A 25,032-nucleotide genomic window follows, 5' to 3' on the forward strand; every position below is an offset into this window, starting at 1 on the left:
GGGGTGGTGTGGGTGTTGGTGTTGGGTAGGGGTGGGTGTTGGTGTTGGGTAGGGGTGGGTGTTGGTGAGGGGTGGGTGTTGGCGTTGGTGAGGGGTGGGTGGGTGGGTGTTGGGGTGGGGTGGGTGTTGGTGTTGGGAAGGGGTGGGTGTTGGTGTTGGTGTTGGGGAGGGGTGGGTGTTGGTGTTGGGAAGGGGTGGGTGTTGGGGTGGGGTGGGTGTTAGTGTTAGTGTTGGTGTTGGGGAGGGGTGGGTGTTGGTGTTGGGGTGGGGTGGGTGTTGGTGTTGGGGTGGGGTGGGTGTTGGTGTTGGGGAGGGGTGGGTGGGTGTTGGTGAGGGGTGGGTGGGTGTTGGTGTTGGTGTTGGGGTGGGGTGGGTGTTGGTGTTGGTGTTGGGAAGGGGTGGGTGTTGGTGTTGTGTGGGTGTTGGTGTTGGTGTTGGGGAGGGGTGGGTGTTGGTGTTGGGAAGGGGTGGGTGTTGGTGTTGGGGAGGGGTGGGTGTTGGTGTTGGGTGTTGGTGTTGGTGTTGGGAAGGGGTGGGTGTTGGTGTTGGTGTTGGTGTTGGTGTTGGGGTGGGGTGGGTGTTGGTGTTGGGGAGGGGTGGGTGTTGGTGTTGGGGTGGGTGTTGGTGTTGGGGTGGGTGTTGGTGTTGGGTGTTGGTGTTGGTGTTGGGAAGGGGTGGGTGTTGGTGTTGGTGTTGGTGTTGGTGTTGGGGTGGGGTGGGTGTTGGTGTTGGGGAGGGGTGGGTGTTGGTGTTGGGGTGGGTGTTGGTGTTGGGGTGGGTGTTGGTGTTGGGGTTGGTGCAGCAGTCGGCCTGACTGCAGGTGGCACACTCCAGTGACATAGACCAATGGGATCACGCAGAAATAAAGGGTCCCTCTCAGTTTCATAAATATCTCAGCCTCATCAAATGTTACAACACAGCCTCGTTCATTCAGTTTGAAATGGGTTAAACATTAAGTATCACGCAATTTCCGAAATGTAGCGTAAAAGTCTGCAAAAGTCTGCATTCAATAGGCTTAACCTGCCACCCCCCCCCAAAAAAAAAAAATTGGTTAAAGGAATGTGCAACGTTTGTGAGCTTGATAAATTCCCCAACACAGACATTTTAAGAGATTGAATAAGAATATATACGAATATAATAACGTCTTCTTCTTCTGTCACAGCACATGAAATAGACAAAAATAAACATTTCACATGGCTGAAATAATTAGAAACAGCAAAAAACTACAAGTACCAAGACACAGACGACCGGAAATTAATTTAGGAAGCGGAAACACGTGCAACAGCGGAAGAGACTGTATACAATGGAAAACAAAAAATCAATTAAGTTATGAAAAACAATATTAATTGCCTTTCTTTGTCGCCGCTGCACATACAGAAATGGCGGATATCTAGACACGGTAATTTAGGTCTCATTTATGCATGGGTATATGGAGCGTTACTGGGTACACCGGAGAGGTTTATTTAGCTACTAAATTTAGCCAGGTAGATTAACGGTAGCTTGATAAACGTTAGCTAGTCGGCTAATTAAGCACATACTGTACCTGCTGTTTAGCTAGCTAGTAACTGATGTTAACCATTGCCTGCACGCTATCATTAACTATCAAGCTTTCAGAATACTCCATATATAACAAGCCGGACAGAAATCTTTAACAGTAGCTAGCTATCATGTCTTTCGTATGTTACTGTACTATTTTGTTTGGTTTTTCAGACAAATTAGCCTGGTAACGTTGTGCAGTCGTTGACGCTAGCTAGCCAACAAACATCATTAACTAGCTAGCTAGCTAGCTGTCAACAAAGGATCATTAAGGGCCAGGAGCAAGCTAGCAAGCTGCAACAACATCCACATGATAGACAGCGATTTGATCTGTCTGCATCCTGATACTCTACTTGGTGAGCCATCTAGCTCGCTAACTATTCGTTTTTTAACGTGGTATTTTAATCATTGGTGTAGAGCTGGCAGGTCCGTGTATCACACATTCGGTTTGCTATACCAGAACTATATAGGTAGCTAGGGCCAATTATGCCTGAATTGCCTGAAAATGCATTGGCATATCTTGTTGATTGACATAGCTATTTCTTTGTGTTTGTGTGTCTACTAGAACCACTGGAGAAGTTCCTGAGGTCTTTCAGAAGAGAGAGGCTGACCGGAAGATGCCAAGAAGAAAACAACAGCATCCTCAACCTGTCAAGTGTAAGGGCTGAAACTGTCACAGTCTTATAACTGTAAGCCACTGTTGTAGTCCCGTGTAGCTCAGTTGGTAGAGCATGGCGCTTGCAACGCCAGGGTTGTGGGTTCGATTCCCACGGGGGGGGGGGGGGGGGGGGCAGTATGAAAATGTTTTTGTGATGTAAAAGAATGAGACAAAGATAAATCATGTCAAAACTTTTTCCACCTTTAATGTGACCTATAACGTGAACAATTCAGTTGAAAAACAAACTGAAATCTTTGAGGAAAAACTAAAAATAACCTGGTTGCAAAAGTGTGCACACCCTTAAACTAATACATTGTTGATGCACCTTTTGATTTTATTACAGCACCCAGTCTTTTTGGGTAGTAGTCTATTAGCATGGCACATCTTGACGTGGCAATATTTGCCCACTCTTCTTTGCAAAAGCGCTCCAAATCTGTCAGATTGCGAGGACATCTCCTGTGCACAGCCCTCTTCAGATCACCCCAGAGATGTTCAATTAGATTCAGATCTGGGCTCTGGCTGGGCCATTCCAAAACATTAATGTTCTTCTGGTGAAGCCATGCTTTTGTGGATTTGGATGTGTGCTTTGGGTCGTTGTCGTGCTGAAAGGTGAACTTCCTCTTCAGCTTTCTAACGGACGCCTGAAGGTTTTGTGCCAAAATTGCCTGGTATTTGGAACTGTTCATAATTCCCTCCACCCAGACTAAGGACCCGGTTCCAGCTGAAGATAAACAGCCCCAAAGCATGATGCTGCCACCACCATGCTTCACTGTGGGTATGGTGTTCTTTGGGTGATGTGCAGTGTTGTTTTTGCGCCAAACATACCTTTTGGAATTAACCTTGGTTTCATCAGACCATAACACATTTTCCCACGTGCTTCTGGGGGACTTGATGTTTGTTTTTGCAAACTTCAGCCGGGTTTGGATGTTTTTCTTTGTAAGAAAAGGCTTCCGTCTTGCCACCCTACCCCATAGCCCATTCATATGAAGAATACGGGAGATTGTTGTCACATGTAGCACACAGCCAGTACTTGCCAGAAATGCATGCAGTTCCTTTAATGTTGCTGTAGGCCTCTTGGAAGCCTCCCTGACCAGTTTTCTCATCTTTTCATAAATGTTGGAGGGACGTCCAGTTCTTGGTAATGTCTCTGTTGTGCCATATTTTCTCCACTTGATGATGACTGTCTTCACTGTGTTCCATGGTATATGTAATGCTTTGGAAATTATTTTGTACCCTTCTCCTGACTGATATCTTTCAACAATGAGATCCCTCTGATGCTTTGGAAGCTGTCTGCGGACCATGGCTTTTGCTCTGAGATGCAACTAAGAAAATGTCAGGAAAATCCTACTAGAACAGCTGAACTTTATTTGTGATTAATCAGAGTCACTTTAAATGACGGCAGGTGTGTAATGACTTCTATTTAACATGAGTTTGAATGTGATTGGTTAATTCTGAACACAGCCACACCCCCAGTGATAAGAGGGTGTGCACACTGATGCAACCAGGTTATTGTAAGGTTTTCATTTTTCCCCCCTCGAACATTTCGGTTTGTTTTTCAATTGAATTGTTCACATTATAGGTCACATTAACAGTGGAAAAAGTTCTGACATGATTTATCTTTGTCTCATTATTTTACATCACAAAGACCTGGCATTTTAACAGGGGTGGGTATACTTTTTATATCCAATGTATGCACTCACTAACTTTAAGTGGCTTTGGATAAGAGCGTCTGCTAAATGACTAAAATGTAAATGTTGTATGCATTGGCCCTGTATAGAACAAGGAATGTTGCTCCATTCTCTACAGGGCAACATGCATGTTATGCTAATGAGTTCCTGATCTTTGCACTCTGGTCTTACATGTCCTGTTTGAGAGCAGATGAATCAAATATGAAATACGGGAAGAACTGCATTCATTCACTACGGAATTTATTTACTGGACAAGTTGTAGGGTGTGAACTAATGGTGACCTCTTTCTAACATGGTGATGAGTGGGATCATCAAGGTCATGTAGCTAGAGACATAGAAATGGACATGAACGATCTGTCCCCACATGGGCATTTTACTGGAGAACCTGGCTATGCTTAAACAGTTGTTTTCACTTGATAATCTTTGAGGAACACGTTTAAAAGAAGAAAAAAAAAAGATACAAAACTATCAGTCAGGAAATGACTTATTGGGTAATATGCCGGGGTGCCAGTATGGGGGAAAAAAATATATATATATATAATGTATGCACTCACTAACTGTAAGTGGCTCTGGATAAGAGCGTCTGCTAAATGACTAAAATGTAAATGGCAGTGGCTCTGTCCCAATTTCTCTTTCTGCGATTTACTCGCATCCAATCTCCTCAACCATATTGAAGGAAAATGCCCGCGGTCCCTCCTTCCAATGAGGAGAGGAGATGGGAATCGAGGAAAGGTGACTCGAATATGATATGATACAGGAAATATCCCCGAATACGTCATAGAAACACTTAACCCAGGCGTCTTTGTTCTTGTCGATGGCAGCAGATGTGTTCTTGTCATTAACATTGGCTACTGCCTTAACCACAGTCCTCCCCTCCTATGGTGAAAGACAAATGAAGGGTACGTCCCAAATGGCACCCTATCCTAGCCTGATGACTCATACTAAATTCTTCCGCTGCTCTGTCGTTCACTACATACTTTAGTCTGAAGTCGTTTGTGGTGACGAGGGGGCATGAGGGGCGTTGTACAAAACAGTCATCAACATTTTACATTTTAGTCATTTAGCAGACGCTCTTATCCAGAGCCACTTACAGTTAGTGAGTGCATACATTATTTTTTTTATACTGGCCCCCCGTGGGAATTGAACCCACAACCCTGGCATTGCAAACGCCATGCTCTACCAATTGAGCTACATCCCTGCCGGTCATTCCCTCCCCTACCCTGGACGACGCTGAGCCAATTGTGCGCCGCCCCATGGGTCTCCCGGTCGCGGCCGGCTACGACAGAGCCTGGATACGAACCAGGATCTCTAGTGGCACAGCTAGCACTGCGTGCAGTGCCTTAGACCACTGCGCCACTCGGGAGACACATTGGGTTGAGAACGATTGGGTCGTCTCTAACTAAATCAGAGTATCAAAGCCAACGACTGATTTTTCAAACCGCCGCTTTACCCACGTGCGTTCTGGCTCTGGCCCGACCCATCGGTTTCTGGAGTAATCAGACGACCCCGAATGTGTTGGCATTCGGTGAAGGGGTCGGGGGGGGGGGGAAGCCACTCGGATCCAGACTCATTGAGGAGAAGAAACTAACGTCTGTGGGTGTGGCGTAGCGTTTGGCCCGAGCAAGGAGTCTGGGTAGCCAGGCAAATCCTATTCCCTAGATAGTGCACTACATTTGACCAGGGTCCCAAATATAGCTCTGGTCAAAAGCAGTGTATCATACAGGGAGGCAGCAACAGACTCACGTGCTGTCATGCATCACATTCTCCACTAGAGGGCAGCAGAGTATTAGTTCATTCAGAAAGCCTTTGAAAGGGATACTTTGGGATGTTAACACTACTTCCCCAGAGTCAGATGAACTCGTGGATACCATTTTCATGTCTCTGTGTCCATTTATGAAGGAAGTTAGAGGTACTTTCCCGAGCCAATGCTAACTAGCGTTAGCACAATGACTGGAAGTCTACAAGTATCTACTAGCATGCTAGCAGATACCCATAGACTTCCAGTCATTGCCAAAATCCCGAAGTATTCCTTTAACTGTGGCAGACAGTCTTGGAAATTACAGGCAGCTGGTGTCTTTGACTATTGAATATTCATAGCTGTGTGTCAAGGGTGTTTTCTACATTAACTTGGAGAAATTAGAATTTCTGTAATTTAGGCTGGAAAAACATGGCTTGATTAAATATTAAATTGCCTTCTCACATCCTTATGACTTCTAACCTTCATGTAAAGCTATTTTCTAGCAGTCCCCTGACGAATATAAATAAAGGCTATGTAAAAAAATACAATTACTGTGACATTATGGTACTTCTCAGGGCATTTTTAATCATCTTATTTTTTTTGTTTTATATGATGATGGATTCTGAAGATGGAGTAGGAACCGTTGGAGCTCCAGGAAGCCTGACCTTGTATTGTAAAGAATGCTAGATCTAATTGTTGCTTTGTGTTTCAGTGGATTCTGAAGATGGAGTAGTAACCATTGGAGCTCCAGGAAGCCTGACCTTGAAGGCAGATTTCCTTCTGGGACACGACCTTGAGTTTGGTGACTCCGACCATGACAAGACCCTAGGCCTGGACGACAAATACTCAGGTTGGTGCTTCATTTATTAAAGCTTTATTCAGACAGGTTGGTGCTTCATTTATTAAAGCTTTATTCAGACAGGTTGGTGCTTCATTTATTAAAGCTTTATTCAGACAGGTTGGTGCTTCATTTATTAAAGCTTTATTCAGACAGGTTGGTGCTTCATTTATTAAAGCTTTATTCAGACAGGTTGGTGCTTCATTTATTAAAGCTTTATTCAGACAGGTTGGTGCTTCATTTATTAAAGCTTTATTCAGACAGGTTGGTGCTTCATTTATTAAAGCTTTATTCAGACAGGTTGGTGCTTCAGTTATTAAAGCTTTATTCAGACAGGTTGGTGCTTCATTTATTAAAGCTTTATTCTGACAGGTTGGTGCTTCATTTATTAAAGCTTTATTCAGACAGGTTGGTGCTTCATTTATTAAAGCTTTATTCAGACAGGTTGGTCCTTCATTTATTAAAGCTTTATTCAGACAGGTTGGTGCTTCATTTATTAAAGCTTTATTCAGACAGGTTGGTGCTTCATTTATTAAAGCTTTATTCAGACAGGTTGGTGCTTCATTTATTAAAGCTTTATTCAGACAGGTTGGTGCTTCATTTATTAAAGCTTTATTCAGACAGGTTGGTGCTTCATTTATTAAAGCTTTATTCAGACAGGTTGGTGCTTCAGTTATTAAAGCTTTATTCAGACAGGTTGGTGCTTCATTTATTAAAGCTTTATTCTGACCGGTTGGTGCTTCATTTATTAAAGCTTTATTCAGACAGGTTGGTGCTTCATTTATTAAAGCTTTATTCAGACAGGTTGGTGCTTCATTTATTAAAGCTTTATTCAGACAGGTTGGTGCTTCATTTATTAAAGCTTTATTCAGACAGGTTGGTGCTTCATTTATTAAAGCTTTATTCAGACAGGTTGGTGCTTCATTTATTAAAGCTTTATTCAGACAGGTTGGTGCTTCATTTATTAAAGCTTTATTCAGACAGGTTGGTGCTTCATTTATTAAAGCTTTATTCCGACAGGTTGGTTCTTCATTTATTAAAGCTTTATTCAGACAGGTTGGTGCTTCATTTATTAAAGCTTTATTCTGACAGGTTGGTGCTTCATTTATTAAAGCTTTATTCAGACAGGTTGGTGCTTCATTTATTAAAGCTTTATTCTGACAGGTTGGTGCTTCATTTATTAAAGCTTTATTCAGACAGGTTGGTGCTTCATTTATTAAAGCTTTATTCAGACAGGTTGGTGCTTCATTTATTAAAGCTTTATTCAGACAGGTTGGTGCTTCATTTATTAAAGCTTTATTCAGACAGGTTGGTGCTTCATTTATTAAAGCTTTATTCAGACAGGTTGGTGCTTCATTTATTAAAGCTTTATTCTGACAGGTTGGTGCTTCATTTATTAAAGCTTTATTCAGACAGGTTGGTGCTTCATTTATTAAAGCTTTATTCAGACAGGTTGGTGCTTCATTTATTAAAGCTTTATTCAGACAGGTTGGTGCTTCATTTATTAAAGCTTTATTCAGACAGGTTGGTTCTTCATTTATTAAAGCTTTATTCTGACAGGTTGGTGCTTCATTTATTAAAGCTTTATTCAGACAGGTTGGTGCTTCATTTATTAAAGCTTTATTCAGACAGGTTGGTGCTTCATTTATTAAAGCTTTATTCAGACAGGTTGGTGCTTCATTTATTAAAGCTTTATTCTGACAGGTTGGTGCTTCATTTATTAAAGCTTTATTCTGACAGGTTGGTGCTTCATTTATTAAAGCTTTATTCAGACAGGTTGGTGCTTCATTTATTAAAGCTTTATTCAGACAGGTTGGTGCTTCAGTTATTAAAGCTTTATTCAGACAGGTTGGTGCTTCATTTATTAAAGCTTTATTCAGACAGGTTGGTGCTTCATTTATTAAAGCTTTATTCAGACAGGTTGGTGCTTCATTTATTAAAGCTTTATTCAGACAGGTTGGTGCTTCATTTATTAAAGCTTTATTCAGACAGGTTGGTGCTTCATTTATTAAAGCTTTATTCAGACAGGTTGGTGTTTCATTTATTAAAGCTTTATTCAGACAGGTTGGTGCTTCATTTATTAAAGCTTTATTCTGACAGGTTGGTGCTTCATTTATTAAAGCTTTATTCAGACAGGTTTGTTTTGTTGGACGGAAATATAACTTGAGATGTGGGGCACTAAACTAGACAATTGTTAGGCCTAAATCAAGGCCTGAATCAGTACAGAAAAGTATGAAAATGTAAGTTGCTCTGAGTAAGAGCGTCTGCTAAATGGCTAAAAGGTCATGTAAAGGTCATGCATTGGTGGGCGATCAAATATATTTTGCAAGAGAGACCTGTTCCATGATAGCAGCATGTCATGGAGGTCAAAAAGTTACTAATGAATCTTGCATTGGCAGACACATTTGAGATGTTCTGGAGACCACCAAACCAAGAACAGTCGGGGTCAAGGTATGGCTGGGCGATATATTGTGAATACCTGTATACCGGTATGGATTCGCATACCGGTATGGATTTTACAATACCGTCTATAACGGTATTTTTGATACAGTGCTGAATTAAATGAAAAGTTCTACAAATTGGACTACTTCACTGTCAGTTTGGTTGAGTGTGTATAACCATCAGTATTGTAGAAAGCCCATTAAAACCACTTAGGATTCATGTGTTGCCATTCTAGGTTCATGCACTACTCATAAAACATCAAAAATGAGAAAAATATTGTGAAATGATATATTGGCCCTATCGCCCAGTCCTATATCAAGGTCTTGAGGCCTGAGTTATCTGCATAACCTGCATACTAGCCTTGTTGGGTTTTAGACTGATGCCTTGTTGGGTTTTAGACTGATGCCTTGTTGGGTTTTAGACTGTTGGGTTTTAGACTGATGCCTTGTTGGGTTTTAGACTGATGCCTTGTTGGGTTTTAGACTGTTGCCTTGTTGGGTTTTAGACTGTTGCCTTGTTGGGTTTTAGACTGTTGCCTTGTTGGGTTTTAGACTGATGCCTTGTTGGGTTTTAGACTGATGCCTTGTTGGGTTTTAGACTGATGCCTTGTTGGGTTTTAGACTGTTGCCTTGTTGGGTTTTAGACTGATGCCTTGTTGGGTTTTAGACTGATGCCTTGTTGGGTTTTAGACGGATGCCTTGTTGGGTTTTAGACTGATGCCTTGTTGGGTTTTAGACTGTTGCCTTGTTGGGTTTTAGACTGATGCCTTGTTGGGTTTTAGACTGATGCCTTGTTGGGTTTTAGACGGATGCCTTGTTGGGTTTTAGACTGATGCCTTGTTGGGTTTTAGACTGATGCCTTGTTGGGTTTTAGACTGATGCCTTGTTGGGTTTTAGACTGTTGCCTTGTTGGGTTTTAGACTGTTGCCTTGTTGGGTTTTAGACTGATGCCTTGTTGGGTTTTAGACTGATGCCTTGTTGGGCTTTAGACTGATGCCTTGTTGGGTTTTAGACTGATGCCTTGTTGGGTTTTAGACTGATGCCTTGTTGGGTTTTAGACTGATGCCTTGTTGGGTTTTAGACTGATGCCTTGTTGGGTTTTAGACTGATGCCTTGTTATTTTATAATGTCAGGTATGATGGGGCTGTTGTTTGCTACCTAAAGGCTGTATTACCAAGACAACGGCAGGCACCAGTCATGACCTCAGTCAGATACCCTGTGACCGTTGTTCACAGTAATCTCATGCAAAACTGCGCAAATTGAATGGCACTGATGGGTAGTCTACCAAACTTGCTAACGACCCTTGTTAATGGCCTGGGCCCGGTTTCCCGATAGCGATGGAATTTAGGTTTGAATGTTTTAACGATGCATCCAGTGCTTAATTTGAGCTGGATCCTGCCGGAACAGGATCTGGATCCTCTCCGTTTTGGACTGTTTCGTTCCGGAACCCATTTAACCTCCCGAGTGGCGCAGTGGTCTAAGGCGCTGCATCGCAGTGCTAGCTGTGCCACTAGAGATCCTGGTTCGAATCCAGGCTCTGTCGTAGCCGGCCGTGACCGGGAGACCCATGGGGCGGCGCATTAATTGGCCCAGCGTCGTCCAGGGTAGGGGAGGGAATGGCCGGCAGGGATGTAGCTCAGGTGGTAGAGCATGGCGTTTGCAACGCCAAGGTTGTGGGTTTGATTCCCATGGGGGGGGGCCAGTATGAAAAAAAAAAAAATGTATGCACTAACTGTAAGTCGCTCTGGATAAGAGCGTCTGCTAAATGACTAAACTGTAAACTATTTGGCCGGATGCAGTAGGCATGCCTCTCCTGGCATGAATAGCTATTTTCGGTAACACTTTACTTGACACCCAGCGTCGTAACACGGTCATGACAGCTGACATAACTTGTTGATAACCTGTTTATAATATGGTCATAACACTGTCATGACACATGTAGACCTGTTGTGACATGAATTGCATTATTTTATGGCTGGTTATGACACCAACCTAAGTGTCAAAACCCACAAAACCTACCACACAAGGCAAAACATTCCATTACACCATAGCCTACCTGTCAACAGTATGTTTATATATATATATATATACAGTGAGGGAAAAAAGTATTTGATCCCCTGCTGATTTTGTACGTTTGCCCACTGACAAAGACATGATCAGTCTATAATTTTAATGGTAGGTTTATTTGAACAGTGAGAGACAGAATAACAAAAAAAAAATCCAGAAAAACGCATGTCAAAAATGTTATGAATTGATTTGCATTTTAATGAGGGAAATAAGTATTTGACCCCTCTGCAAAACATGACTTAGTACTTGGTGGCAAAACCCTTGTTGGCAATCACAGAGGTCAGACGTTTCTTGTAGTTTGCCACCAGGTTTGCACACATCTCAGGAGGGATTTTGTCCCACTCTTTGCAGATCTTCTCCAAGTCATTAAGGTTTCGAGGCTGACGTTTGGCAACTTGAACCTTCAGCTCCCTCCACAGATTTTCTATGGGATTAAGGTCTGGAGACTGGCTAGGCCACTCCAGGACCTTAATGTGCTTCTTCTTGAGCCACTCCTTTGTTGCCTTGGCCGTGAGTTTTGGGTCATTGTCATGCTGGAATACCCATCCACGACCCATTTTCAATGCCCTGGCTGAGGGAAGGAGGTTCTCACTCAAGATTTGATGGTACATGGCCCCGTCCATCGTCCCTTTGATGCGGTGAAGTTGTCCTGTCCCCTTAGCAGAAAAACACCCCCAAAGCATAATGTTTCCACCTCCATGTTTGACGGTGGGGATGGTGTTCTTGGGGTCATAGGCAGCATTCCTCCTCCTCCAAACACGGTGAGTTGAGTTGATGCCAAAGAGCTCGATTTTGGTCTCATCTGCCCACAACACTTTCACCCAGTTCTCCTCTGAATCATTCAGATGTTCATTGGCAAACTTCAGACGGGCATGTATATGTGCTTTCTTGAGCAGGGGGACCTTGTGGGCGCTGCAGGATATCAGTCCTTCACGGCGTAGTGTGTTACCAATTGTTTTCTTGGTGACTATGGTCCCAGATGCCTTGAGATCATTGACAAGATCCTCCCGTGTAGTTCTGTGCTGATTCCTCACTGTTCTCATGATCATTGCAACTCCACGAGGTGAGATCTTGCATGGAGCCCCAGGCTGAGGAAGATTGACAGTTATTTTGTGTTTCTTCCATTTGCGAATAATCGCACCAACTGTCACCTTCTCACCAAGCTGCTTTGCGATGGTCTTGTAGCCCATTCCAGCCTTGTGTAGGTCTACAATCTTGTCCCTGACATCCTTGGAGAGCTCTTTGGTCTTGGCCATGGTGGAGAGTTTGGAATCTGATTGATTGATTGCTTCTGTGGACAGGTGTCTTTTATACAGGTAACAAGCTGAGATTAGGCGCACTCCCTTAAAGAGTGTGTACCTGTATAAAAGACACCTGGGAGCCAGAAATCTTTCTGATTGAGAGGGGGTCAAATACTTATTTCCGTCATTAAAATGCAAATCAATTTATAACATTTTTGACATGCGTTTTTCTGGATTTTGTTGTTGTTATTTTGTCTCTCACTGTTCAAATAAACCTACCATTAAAATTATAGACTGATCATTTCTTTGTCAGTGGGCAAACGTACAAAATCAGCAGGGGATCAAATACTTTTTTCCCTCACTGTAATAATAAAAGTAAAATAAAGAACAGAGTAGCAACAGCATATGATGATTAGTGGGAGTGTGTTTGTGGGAGTGTGTGTATATACAGTGGGGGAAAAAAGTATTTAGTCAGCCACCAATTGTGCAAGTTCTCCCACTTAAAAAGATGAGAGAGGCCTGTAATTTTCATCATAGGTACACGTCAACTATGACAGACAAAATGAGATTTTTTTCCTCCAGAAAATCACATTGTAGGATTTTTAATGAATTTATTTGCAAATTATGGTGGAAAATAAGTATTTGGTCAATAACAAAAGTTTCTCAATACTTTGTTATATACCCTTTGTTGGCAATGACACAGGTCAAACGTTTTCTGTAAGTCTTCACAATGTTTTCACACACTGTTGCTGGTATTTTGGCCCATTCCTCCATGCAGATCTCCTCTAGAGCAGTGATGTTTTGGGGCTGTCGCTGGGCAACACAGACTTTCAACTCCCTCCAAAGATTTTCTATGGGGTTGAGATCTGGAGACTGGCTAGGCCACTCCAGGACCTTGAAATGCTTCTTACAAAGCCACTCCTTCGTTGCCCGGGCGGTGTGTTTGGGATCATTGTCATGCTGAAAGACCCAGCCAAGTTTCATCTTCAATGCCCTTGCTGATGGAAGGAGGTTTTCACTCAAAATCTCACGATACATGGCCCCATTCATTCTTTCCTTTACACGGATCAGTCGTCCTGGTCCCTTTGCAGAAAAACAGCCCCAAAGCATGATGTTTCCACCCCCATGCTTCACAGTAGGTATGGTGTTCTTTGGATGCAACTCAGCATTCTTTGTCCTCCAAACACGACGAATTGAGTTTTTATCAAAAAGTTATATTTTGGTTTCATCTGACCATATGACATTCTCCCAATCCTCTTCTGGATCATCCAAATGCACTCTAGCAAACTTCAGACGGGCCTGGACATGTACTGGCTTAAGCAGGGGGACACGTCTGGCACTGCAGGATTTGAGTCCCTGGCGGCGTAGTGTGTTACTGATGGTAGGCTTTGTTACTTTGGTCCCAGCTCTCTGCAGGTCATTCACTAGGTCCCCCCGTGGGGTTCTGGGATTTTTGCTCACCGTTCTTGTGATCATTTTGACCCCACGGGGTGAGATCTTGCGTGGAGCCCCAGATCGAGGGAGATTATCAGTGGTCTTGTATGTCTTCCATTTCCTAATAATTGCTCCCACAGTTGATTTCTTCAAACCAAGCTGCTTACCTATTGCAGATTCAGTCTTCCCAGCCTGGTGCAGGTCTACAATTTTGTTTCTGGTGTCCTTTGACAGCTCTTTGGTCTTGGCCATAGTGGAGTTTGGAGTGTGACTGTTTGAGGTTGTGGACAGGTGTCTTTTATACTGATAACAAGTTCAAACAGGTGCCATTAATACAGGTAACGAGTGGAGGACAGAGAAGCCTCTTAAAGAAGAAGTTACAGGTCTGTGAGAGCCAGAAATCTTGCTTGTTTGTAGGTGAACAAAGACTTATTTTCCACCATAATTTGCAAATAAATTCATTAAAAATCCTACAATGTGATTTTCTGGAATTTTTTTCCTCAATTTGTCTGTCAAAGTTGACGTGTACCTATGATGAAAATTACAGGCCTCTCTCATCTTTTTAAGTGGGAGAACTTGCACAATTGGTGGCTGACTAAATACTTTTTTCCCCGACTGTATAGTCTTGTGAGTGTGCGTAGTCAGTGCAAGATAGTCCGGGTAACCATTAATTTACTCTTTAGCAGTCTTATGGCTTGGGGGTAGAAGCTGTCTCGGAGCCTGTTGGTCCAAGAGCCGATGCTCCGGTACCGTTTTCAGGTCAATAGGAGAGTCTATGGCTTGGGTGGCTGGAGTATTTAGGATTTTTTTGGGGCCTTCCTCTGACACCGCCTGACATTAGAGGTTGTGTAACACTGGTTGTGGTTGTGGGGGCCAACTTATTTTTCACATTATGAGTATGCCCCTTTCACAAATTTTTTATCTGGTTCTGTATTTAACTGAGTTTTTCAAGTAATGCTGTAGTCATTAATTTACATTTTAGTCATTTAGCAGACGCTCTTATCCAGAGCGACTAACAGTTAGTGAGTGCATACATTATTTTTATTTTTCATACCCCCCGTGGGAATCAAACACACAACCCTGGCGTTGCAAACGCCATGCTCTACCAACTGAGCTACATCCCTGCCGGCAATTCCCTCCCCTACCCTGGACGACGCTGGGCCAATTGTGCGCCGCCCCATGGGTCTCCCGGTCGCGGCCGGCTACGACAGAGCCTGGATTCCAGGATCTCTAGTGGCACAGCTAGCACTGCGATGCAGTGCCTTAGACCACTGCGCCACTCGGGAGGCCTTAATGAGGTAATGTTGTAGTCATTGATGAGGTAATGCTGTAGTCATTTGTGTTTGTTTGTCTCTATTTTATAAGTGATAAAGAAATCTGTATTTTTCTGAGTATTAGGTCGGTGGCTATTTTGTGAGCTTGTTTTTGCACAAGGTTCATAACCAGCAGTAAATAGCTTTCTGAAAATTATTTGAGAATCCTTGATTAGGTTTACTAAAGCAATTGTGCCATAAACAATATTTGCATAAAAGCATTAGACTACACATTGAGCTCTCTATCTCTGTGTAGGTGACAGCCTCTTTAGTATGGAAGTATGGCAGAGAGAAATGAACCGCTGATGGTTGGGTGCTGCTCAGGCACATTTCTCTCCCCCCCCTCCCCCCCCCCCCTCCCTCCCTCCCTCCCCCCCCCCCCCCCCCCCCCCCACTTCCTCCCACTTCCTCCCCCCTCCCTCCCACTTCCTCCCCCCTCCCTCCCACTTCCTCCCCCCTCCCTCCCACTTCCTCCTCCCTCCCTCCCCTCCTCCTCCCTCTCCCTCCCCCTCCCCCCCCCCTCCCTCTCTCTCCCTCTCTCTCCCTCTCTCTCCCTCCCTCTCCCTCCCTCTCCCTCCCTCTCCCTCCCTCTCCCTCTCTCTCCCTCTCTCTCCCTCTCTCTCCCTCTCTCTCCCTCCCTCTCTCTCCCCCCTCCTCCCTCTGTGGCCTCTGTTCTTTCTGACAATCTGAAAAATGGCAAAGGAAAATTATAAAAAGAGCAGTGGGATGCAGCCGCCATTATTATATAAGGGTTATAAAAAGACGCAGCGCCATTACCATCAAGGATACCATTATCATCAAGGATACCATTATCATCAAGGACTCCATTACCCTGGAAACCATTTATTTATCATCATCATCATGTCCTGTCTGCCTCCCGCTCTCCCGCTGTCATCATCATCATCATCATCATCATCATCATCATCAGCCGCTGCCATTATAGTCATCATCATTAGGCTTGGTAATCATCCAGCAGGCAGGGTTTCTAGCAGAGCAGGGACAGACGAGCTCAATAAAAGGCTGCACCATACTCCAGACTCCTGCCCCGCTCACAGTCTCTCTCTGCCTGGCTGGGAGAAGGAGGTTTATCTCCCATTCCTCACTGCTGCTGGGTTTAGTTCAGAGAGAGAGAGAGAGAGAAGGCCAGGAAGAAGGAGAGAGACTGAGGTAGAAGAAAATACTAAAGCGGCCTAGGAGACAGAGCGACGGATTTAGAGGAAGAAGAGGGAGAGAAGAGGCATCTTTTTTTTTTCAGCCCTATTTTTTTGGGTAAATACTACAAACAGCATAGCAGTAATACAAGCTGCCAGCACTGTGAGTATGAAACACTATGTACACTTAGAGCTATGAATAATTATTTGCTAGAACAGAGATTTGTATTTGCTTTTGAATTGGTTTGCTTCCAACTGAATGTAGTCTAGTCTAACCTCGGAGATGGAACCAGAGACCTTCTGAATGTAGTCTAGTCTAACCTCGGAGATGGAGCCAGAGACCTTCTGAATGTAGTCTAGTCAAACCTCGGAGATGGAGCCAGAGACCTTCTGAATGTAGTCTAGTCTAACCTCGGAGATGGAGCCAGAGACCTTCTGAATGTAGTCTAGTCTAACCTCGGAGATGGAGCCAGAGACCTTCTGAATGTAGTCTAGTCTAACCTCGGAGATGGAGCCAGAGACCTTCTGAATGTAGTCTAGTCTAACCTCGGAGATGGAGCAAGATAACTTCTGAATGTAGTCTAGTCTAACCTCGGAGATGGAGCAAGATAACTTCTGAATGTAGTCTAGTCTAACCTCGGAGATGGAACCAGAGACCTTCTGAATGTAGTCTAGTCTAACCTCGGAGATGGAGCCAGATAACTTCTTGTGAACACTTTGAAATGTTCTCTGGAGTCTAGGGCGTGCAGTTTTGACTTAGCCAGGATTTGAAAGACACTGTTTCACAGTAGGTCTTTTTAAATTGTGCTGTAGAGGGTTTAATCAAATGCAGGTCTGTCAGATTTGTGTGCATCCCAAATGGCACCCTATTCCCTATATAGTGCACTACTTTAGACCAGAGAATGGCACCCTATTCCCTATATAGTGCACTACTTTAGACCAGAGAATGGCACCCTATTCCCTATATAGTGCACTACTTTAGACCAGAGAATGGCACCCTATTCCCTCTATAGTGCACTACTTTAGACCAGAGAATGGCACCCTACTCCCTATATAGTGCACTACTTTAGACCAGAGAATGGCACCCTATTCCCTATATAGTGCACTACTTTAGACCAGAGAATGGCACCCTACTCCCTATATAGTGCACTACTTTAGACCAGAGAATGGCACCCTACTCCCTATATAGTGCACTACTTTAGACCAGAGAATGGCACCCTACTCCCTATATAGTGCACTACTTTAGACCAGAGAATGGCACCCTACTCCCTATATAGTGCACTACTTTAGACCAGAGAATGGCACCCTATTCCTTATACAGTGCACTACTTTAGACCAGAGAATGGCACCCTATTCCCTATATAGTGCACTACTTTAGACCAGAGAATGGCACCCTATTCCCTATATAGTGCACTACTTTAGACCAGAGAATGGCACCCTATTCCTTATACAGTGCACTACTTTAGACCAGAGAATGGCACCCTATTCCTTATACAGTGCACTACTTTAGACCAGAGAATGGCACCCTATTCCCTATATAGTGCACTACTTTAGACCAGAGAATGGCACCCTATTCCCTATATTGTGCACTACTTTAGACCAGAGAATGGCACCCTATTCCCTATATAGTGCACTACTTTAGACCAGAGAATGGCACCCTATTCCCTATATAGTGCACTACTTTTGACCAGAGAATGGCACCCTATTCCCTATATAGTGCACTACTTTTGACCAGAGAATGGCACCCTATTCCCTATATAGTGCACTACTTTTGACCAGAGAATGGCACCCTATTCCCTATATAGTGCACTACTTTAGACCAGAGAATGACACCCTATTCCCTATATAGTGCACTACTTTAGACCAGATAATGGCACCCTATTCCCTATATAGTGCACTACTTTAGACCAGAGAATGGCACCCTATTCCCTATATAGTGCACTACTTTAGACCAGAGAATGGCACCCTACTCCCTATATAGTGCACTACTTTAGACCAGAGAATGGCACCCTATTCCCTATATAGTGCACTACTTTAGACCAGAGAATGGCACCCTACTCCCTATATAGTGCACTACTTTAGACCAGAGAATGGCACCCTACTCCCTATATAGTGCACTACTTTAGACCAGAGAATGGCACCCTACTCCCTATATAGTGCACTACTTTAGACCAGAGAATGGCACCCTACTCCCTATATAGTGCACTACTTTAGACCAGAGAATGGCACCCTACTCCCTATATAGTGCACTACTTTAGACCAGAGAATGGCACCCTATTCCTTATACAGTGCACTACTTTAGACCAGAGAATGGCACCCTATTCCCTATATAGTGCACTACTTTAGACCAGAGAATGGCACCCTACTCCCTATATAGTGCACTACTTTAGACCAGAGAATGGCACCCTACTCCCTATATAGTGCACTACTTTAGACCAGAGAATGGCACCCTACTCCCTATATAGTGCACTACTTTAGACCAGAGAATGGCACCCTACTCCCTATATAGTGCACTACTTTTGACCAGAGAATGGCACCCTATTCCCTATATAGTGCACTACTTTTGACCAGAGAATGGCACCCTATTCCCTATATAGTGCACTACTTTAGACCAGAGAATGGCACCCTATTCCCTATATAGTGCACTACTTTAGACCAGAGAATGGCACCCTATTCCCTATATAGTGCACTACTTTAGACCAGAGAATGGCACCCTATTCCTTATACAGTGCACTACTTTAGACCAGAGAATGGCACCCTATTCCTTATACAGTGCACTACTTTAGACCAGAGAATGGCACCCTATTCCCTATATAGTGCACTACTTTAGACCAGAGAATGGCACCCTATTCCCTATATAGTGCACTACTTTAGACCAGAGAATGGCACCCTACTCCCTATATAGTGCACTACTTTAGACCAGAGAATGGTACCCTACTCCCTATATAGTGCACTACTTTAGACCAGAGAATGGTACCCTATTCCCTATATAGTGCACTACTTTAGACCAGAGCCCCTATGGGCCTGAATAGGGTGCCGTTTGGGATGCATCTTTGTCTGTTTAGTCTGACCTGTCTAACAGTGACCCAGTACTGTCAGCACATCTGCTATGGGTTATTGGGTTTGGGTATTTCACTCTTGATAGGAGATAGGGATGTGAACATTTAAATGTTAAAACGTTTTTATTTACGAAATTGGGATCCTTAACGTTAAGAGAAATCCCTAACCAAAAAAATAAGTTTTTTTGGGGGGGTTTACGTAGATGCAGAAAGTAAACCGCATAGTGGGTCAATTTCCGCAACAACTAAGAGCATTGAAGCACGAGGCTCAACTTCCCTACTGTTTTGGTGCCAACTCATCAGTAAGGAAAGTAGCTATTGTTAAAAATAAATATATATATATATAATATAAATATATAGTTAATAATAAATAAATATAAAGTTTACCCGACAACACAGAGCTGACATCTCTCTCTCACAAACTAGGCCCACTGTTGCCAACTCCTCAGTAAGGAGAGTAGCTATTGGCTGTCTTAAAAGTCGCTAAATGACATCATCGCCTAATTTGCATAATTGGCCATGTGCATGTAATTGTGACGGACGCTGTAGGAGAGAGGAGGAATAACGTCGTGGGAGAGACAAACTGAGTAAAGAAACACCCTAAATATGTTTAGAACTACAAATGAACTGTCTTCTGTCGATTCTTATTTTTATTTTTTTATGTCACAATTCCAACCCTCCTCCTTTATCCGGGCTTGGGACCGGCAGAAGCCTCCTCCTGTATCCGGGCTTGGGACCGGCAGAAGCCTCCTCCTGTATCCGGGCTTGGGACCGGCAAAAGTGACCCAAAATAGACACTCTGGCTGAGTTACCTTTTTATAGTTTTCTTAAGTTTGTTTTTTAACCTTATGGTCCACTTAGGAGCCTACAGCAAGTCACAGTAAAACATCAACATTTTTAACCATAACATTATTTTGTATAACAATCTACATTAACAATCTAAATGGACCAAAAAGAGACAATAGAAAAAAAGTGTTAATGGCAATGTGAGAAAATGATGGTAACTAGTCTGGCCCTAATTCAGGTTAATTGTTAGTTTTTTTTCCAGACCCCCCCCCTCCACACACACACAGGCTGTGCTGGCTCACAGAAAGACTGGGTCATCGTCATTTTGGTCAAGGCTCTCTATGGCAGGTTCAGCAGCTGAGGGAGCTGACTTAAATGAGGAAGCAGCTGATGTGCCCAAAAAAAACTGCAAAACATTATCAGGCAGCTAGTGCTCATAGCAAGCCTCACCAGACAGCTTCAGTCCATATCGAATGTCCAGGATGGAGTTAAGGGTCTGCAAGGACATCCGATTTCTAAGTTTGCTTTTTTACCACACTCATCTGGCTGAATACTCTCTCGACTTCAGCATTCGAGTGTGGCAAGGACAACACGGACACAGCAGCCATGGCAGGTTCTTGAAACGGGTTGATATCAGCTGCATCCCTGAACTTCCAAATCTCACTCCAGAAGCCCAGTGTGTTTTTTGTCTCATTCCATTTACTAAGATGGATGGTACGCCATTGATGGACAATCTTGTCTATCTCTGCAGGGGAGTAGCCAAGGAGCAATTTTTGGCAATTTTTTTTCTATTTCTCCAGGGCTCTTTATTGTGCTTTAGAGTTTCCTCCACATTGAAAACTGACATGTACTGCAATGCTTCGATGTTGTCCGGCAGTCTCACCCTCAACTCATTAGTGAGGGAGACGGTGAAGGCTACACACTGCTTTCGGACATTGTTTTCATCCTCAGGCGCAAGGTGGAGCTCAGCTGCCTTTGACTCAAAAAGGTAACCAAGGTACGGTTTGGGACTGATGTATCCATCTATTGGCCCTTTGAGTACATCAACATTTGCCAGTGGATTCAGCACCATGCTGCTCACAGACTTGATCAGGCTTAACCAAGCTGTCAAGTAGCTTAAGAGGATCTACTTGCTCTCCCTCAAAAGCCTTGATGGCCAACTGTACCTCACCCAGCACTGACTTCAAAAAAAGTCAGATACAATATGTTTTGAGGATCACTGTACATGGAGTATAAAACCTCAGCCATGTAGCAGTGTCCACTGGACTTGGTGACTGCGAAATGCAGCCTAAGCTCCTCCCACTGGTCAAAAATGCGTGAAACCGCGGGGTTCAATGGAGAGCCAACGTGTGGCACACGCCTTGGTTATCTGTAAAGGTTTCTCCCCACAGTTGATGGTCTCATATGTGGCCTTGTAGGCCTCCCTGCGCTTTGGAGACACTGAAAACCAGTTATAAGTCTCTCGTAGCAAGTACTCCACACTACGGTGGGATGATGTCATTGGAAGCATGACTTAACAGCAAGCTGCAGAGACCGGCACACACAGCGAATAAGAACCAGATCTTTGAGGCCGTACTCCTCCTTCAGCACTTTATGGACCCCATTGTTAATCCCCGTCGTAACAGAGGCATTGTCAGTCCATATCCCCAGGAGTTTCTCTTTTTTTTAAGACAACACTTCTCGAGGAAAGCCACAACAGCACGGGCTATAGATTTGGCATCTCCTCCTTCCAACTCAACAAGCCCCAGAAATGTTGATACGATTGTCTGCTTGGTGTCACTAAAGTACCTTATCACAACCCCCCAGGTACTTAGAAACACTGACATTCCGTGGACTCATCGAGGAGGAGGCTGAAACGCTGGTCACCCACATCTGTGACCAACTCTTTCATAAAGTATGGTGCTAGAACACCATTAATCCTTTCTGTGCACTTTGTCCTGTGCATTTTGAAGTGGGTAGCAGCAGTGGAGTCTGAGAAAGCAGCTCTACATGCTTCTCCAATGTGATCACATGCCAGCATGGAACAGTGTTCAGCGATAGCTAATGCCATGGTGGCCTCAGCCTTTTTTGCAGAGTAAATTTTTTAAACCATAAATGGCAGCTTGTTTTGGGTGGAACTGTTATAAGGCTTTGCCTTTTTGAGTATGTTTTTGAGTTGTCATGTGTTTTTTTTTTTTTACATCACTAAGTTTGGCGTAGAAATCAGCCTTACAATACAGTCAGTATGCCCGTGTATCATCTCCAATAAACGGCTTCAACCAGCCTTTGAATTCAGGGTTTGATTCCCACTCCTTTCTGTATTTTTGAGTGAACAGTTTAGACAGAGACGTGATGAGCTAGCCAGCTAGGTGTTTAGCTGATGTCACAGAGAGGCACACACACAGTGGACGAGGTGAGTAAGTGACTGAGGCTGTGTGAGTCAAATGCAGTGATTTTATTTTTGTGCAGTGATTTATTTTAGACAAAGAACATTTTACATTTATATCCCACCCTGAATGTAAGCCTGATGTTACAGACTGATGGGTTCTCAGTCTGTATCATGTATCTACCTCCCCTCCTGTTGTGTAGAGATGGGTTCTCAGTCTGTATCATGTATCCCCTCCTGTTGTGTAGAGATGGGTTCTCAGTCTGTATCATGTATCTACCTCCCCTCCTGTTGTGTAGAGATGGGTTCTCAGTCTGTATCATGTATCCCCTCCTGTTGTGTAGAGATGGGTTCTCAGTCTGTATCATGTATCTACCTCCCCTCCTGTTGTGTAGAGATGGGTTCTCAGTCTGTATCATGTATCTACCTCCCCTCCTGTTGTGTAGAGATGGGTTCTCAGTCTGTATCATGTATCCCCTCCTGTTGTGTAGAGATGGGTTCTCAGTCTGTATCATGTATCTACCTCCCCTCCTGTTGTGTAGAGATGGGTTCTCAGTCTGTATCATGTATCCCCTCCTCCCTCCTGTTGTGTAGAGATGGGTTCTCAGTCTGTATCATGTATCCCCTCCTCCCTCCTGTTGTGTAGAGATGGGTTCTCAGTCTGTATCATGTATCTACCTCCTGTTGTGTAGAGATGGGTTCTCAGTCTGTATCATGTATCCCCTCCTACCTCCTGTTGTGTAGAGATGGGTTCTCAGTCTGTATCATGTATCCCCTCCTCCCTCCTGTTGTGTAGAGATGGGTTCTCAGTCTGTATCATGTATCCCCTCCTCCCTCCTGTTGTGTAGAGATGGGTTCTCAGTCTGTATCATGTATCCCCTTCTCCCCTCCTGTTGTGTAGAGATGGGTTCTCAGTCTGTATCATGTATCCCCTCCTCCCTCCTGTTGTGTAGAGATGGGTTCTCAGTCTGTATCATGTATCCCCTCCTGTTGTGTAGAGATGGGTTCTCAGTCTGTATCATGTATCCCCTCCTACCTCCTGTTGTGTAGAGATGGGTTCTCAGTCTGTATCATGTATCCCCTCCTCCCTCCTGTTGTGTAGAGATGGGTTCTCAGTCTGTATCATGTATCTACCTCCTGTTGTGTAGAGATGGGTTCTCAGTCTGTATCATGTATCCCCTCCTACCTCCTGTTGTGTAGAGATGGGTTCTCAGTCTGTATCATGTATCCCCTCCTCCCTCCTGTTGTGTAGAGATGGGTTCTCAGTCTGTATCATGTATCCCCTCCTCCCTCCTGTTGTGTAGAGATGGGTTCTCAGTCTGTATCATGTATCTACCTCCTGTTGTGTAGAGATGGGTTCTCAGTCTGTATCATGTATCCCCTCCTACCTCCTGTTGTGTAGAGATGGGTTCTCAGTCTGTAACATGTATCCCCTCCTCCCCTCCTGTTGTGTAGAGATGGGTTCTCAGTCTGTATCATGTATCCCCTCCTCCCTCCTGTTGTGTAGAGATGGGTTCTCAGTCTGTATCATGTATCCCCTCCTCCCTCCTGTTGTGTAGAGATGGGTTCTCAGTCTGTATCATGTATCCCCTCCTGTTGTGTAGAGATGGGTTCTCAGTCTGTATCATGTATCTACCTCCCTCCTGTTGTGTAGAGATGGGTTCTCAGTCTGTATCATGTATCCCCTCCTCCCCTCCTGTTGTGTAGAGATGGGTTCTCAGTCTGTATCATGTATCTACCTCCCCTCCTGTTGTGTAGAGATGGGTTCTCAGTCTGTATCATGTATCCCCTCCTCCCTCCTGTTGTGTAGAGATGGGTTCTCAGTCTGTATCATGTATCCCCTCCTGTTGTGTAGAGATGGGTTCTCAGTCTGTATCATGTATCCCCTCCTCCCTCCTGTTGTGTAGAGATGGGTTCTCAGTCTGTATCATGTATCCCCTCCTCCCTCCTGTTGTGTAGAGATGGGTTCTCAGTCTGTATCATGTATCCCCTCCTGTTGTGTAGAGATGGGTTCTCAGTCTGTATCATGTATCCCCTCCTCCCTCCTGTTGTGTAGAGATGGGTTCTCAGTCTGTATCATGTATCCCCTCCTCCCTCCTGTTGTGTAGAGATGGGTTCTCAGTCTGTATCATGTATCCCCTCCTGTTGTGTAGAGATGGGTTCTCAGTCTGTAACATGTATCCCCTCCTCCCTCCTGTTGTGTAGAGATGGGTTCTCAGTCTGTATCATGTATCTACCTCCCCTCCTGTTGTGTAGAGATGGGTTCTCAGTCTGTATCATGTATCTACCTCCTGTTGTGTAGAGATGGGTTCTCAGTCTGTAACATGTATCCCCTCCTCCCTCCTGTTGTGTAGAGATGGGTTCTCAGTCTGTATCATGTATCCCCTCCTCCCTCCTGTTGTGTAGAGATGGGTTCTCAGTCTGTATCATGTATCCCCTCCTCCCTCCTGTTGTGTAGAGATGGGTTCTCAGTCTGTATCATGTATCCCCTCCTCCCTCCTGTTGTGTAGAGATGGGTTCTCAGTCTGTATCATGTATCCCCTCCTGTTGTGTAGAGATGGGTTCTCAGTCTGTATCATGTATCCCCTCATCCCCTCCTGTTGTGTAGAGATGGGTTCTCAGTCTGTATCATGTATCCCCTCCTCCCTCCTGTTGTGTAGAGATGGGTTCTCAGTCTGTATCATGTATCCCCTCCTGTTGTGTAGAGATGGGTTCTC

The 25,032-nt window shown here is 44.1% G+C and overlaps 1 protein-coding gene across 1 annotated transcript in view; it reads left to right on the forward strand.

The window, feature by feature from the left end:
• Positions 1 to 1,362: 1,362 nt before the first annotated feature.
• LOC311114492 (zinc finger protein 513-like) overlaps positions 1,363 to 25,032 on the forward strand; it is a 36,156-nt gene continuing 12,486 nt past the window's right edge. The window contains exons 1-3 of the mRNA XM_084189732.1: positions 1,363 to 1,399; positions 2,102 to 2,193; positions 6,333 to 6,470. Coding sequence (XP_084045858.1) covers positions 2,154 to 2,193; positions 6,333 to 6,470 — 178 coding nt within the window. The 5' untranslated portion in view covers positions 1,363 to 1,399; positions 2,102 to 2,153. The remainder of the gene's footprint in view (positions 1,400 to 2,101; positions 2,194 to 6,332; positions 6,471 to 25,032) is intronic.

This window comes from Coregonus lavaretus (genome assembly GCF_964263955.1).
Source record: "Coregonus lavaretus genome assembly, contig: HAP1_SCAFFOLD_416, whole genome shotgun sequence".
NCBI lineage: Eukaryota > Metazoa > Chordata > Actinopteri > Salmoniformes > Salmonidae > Coregonus > Coregonus lavaretus.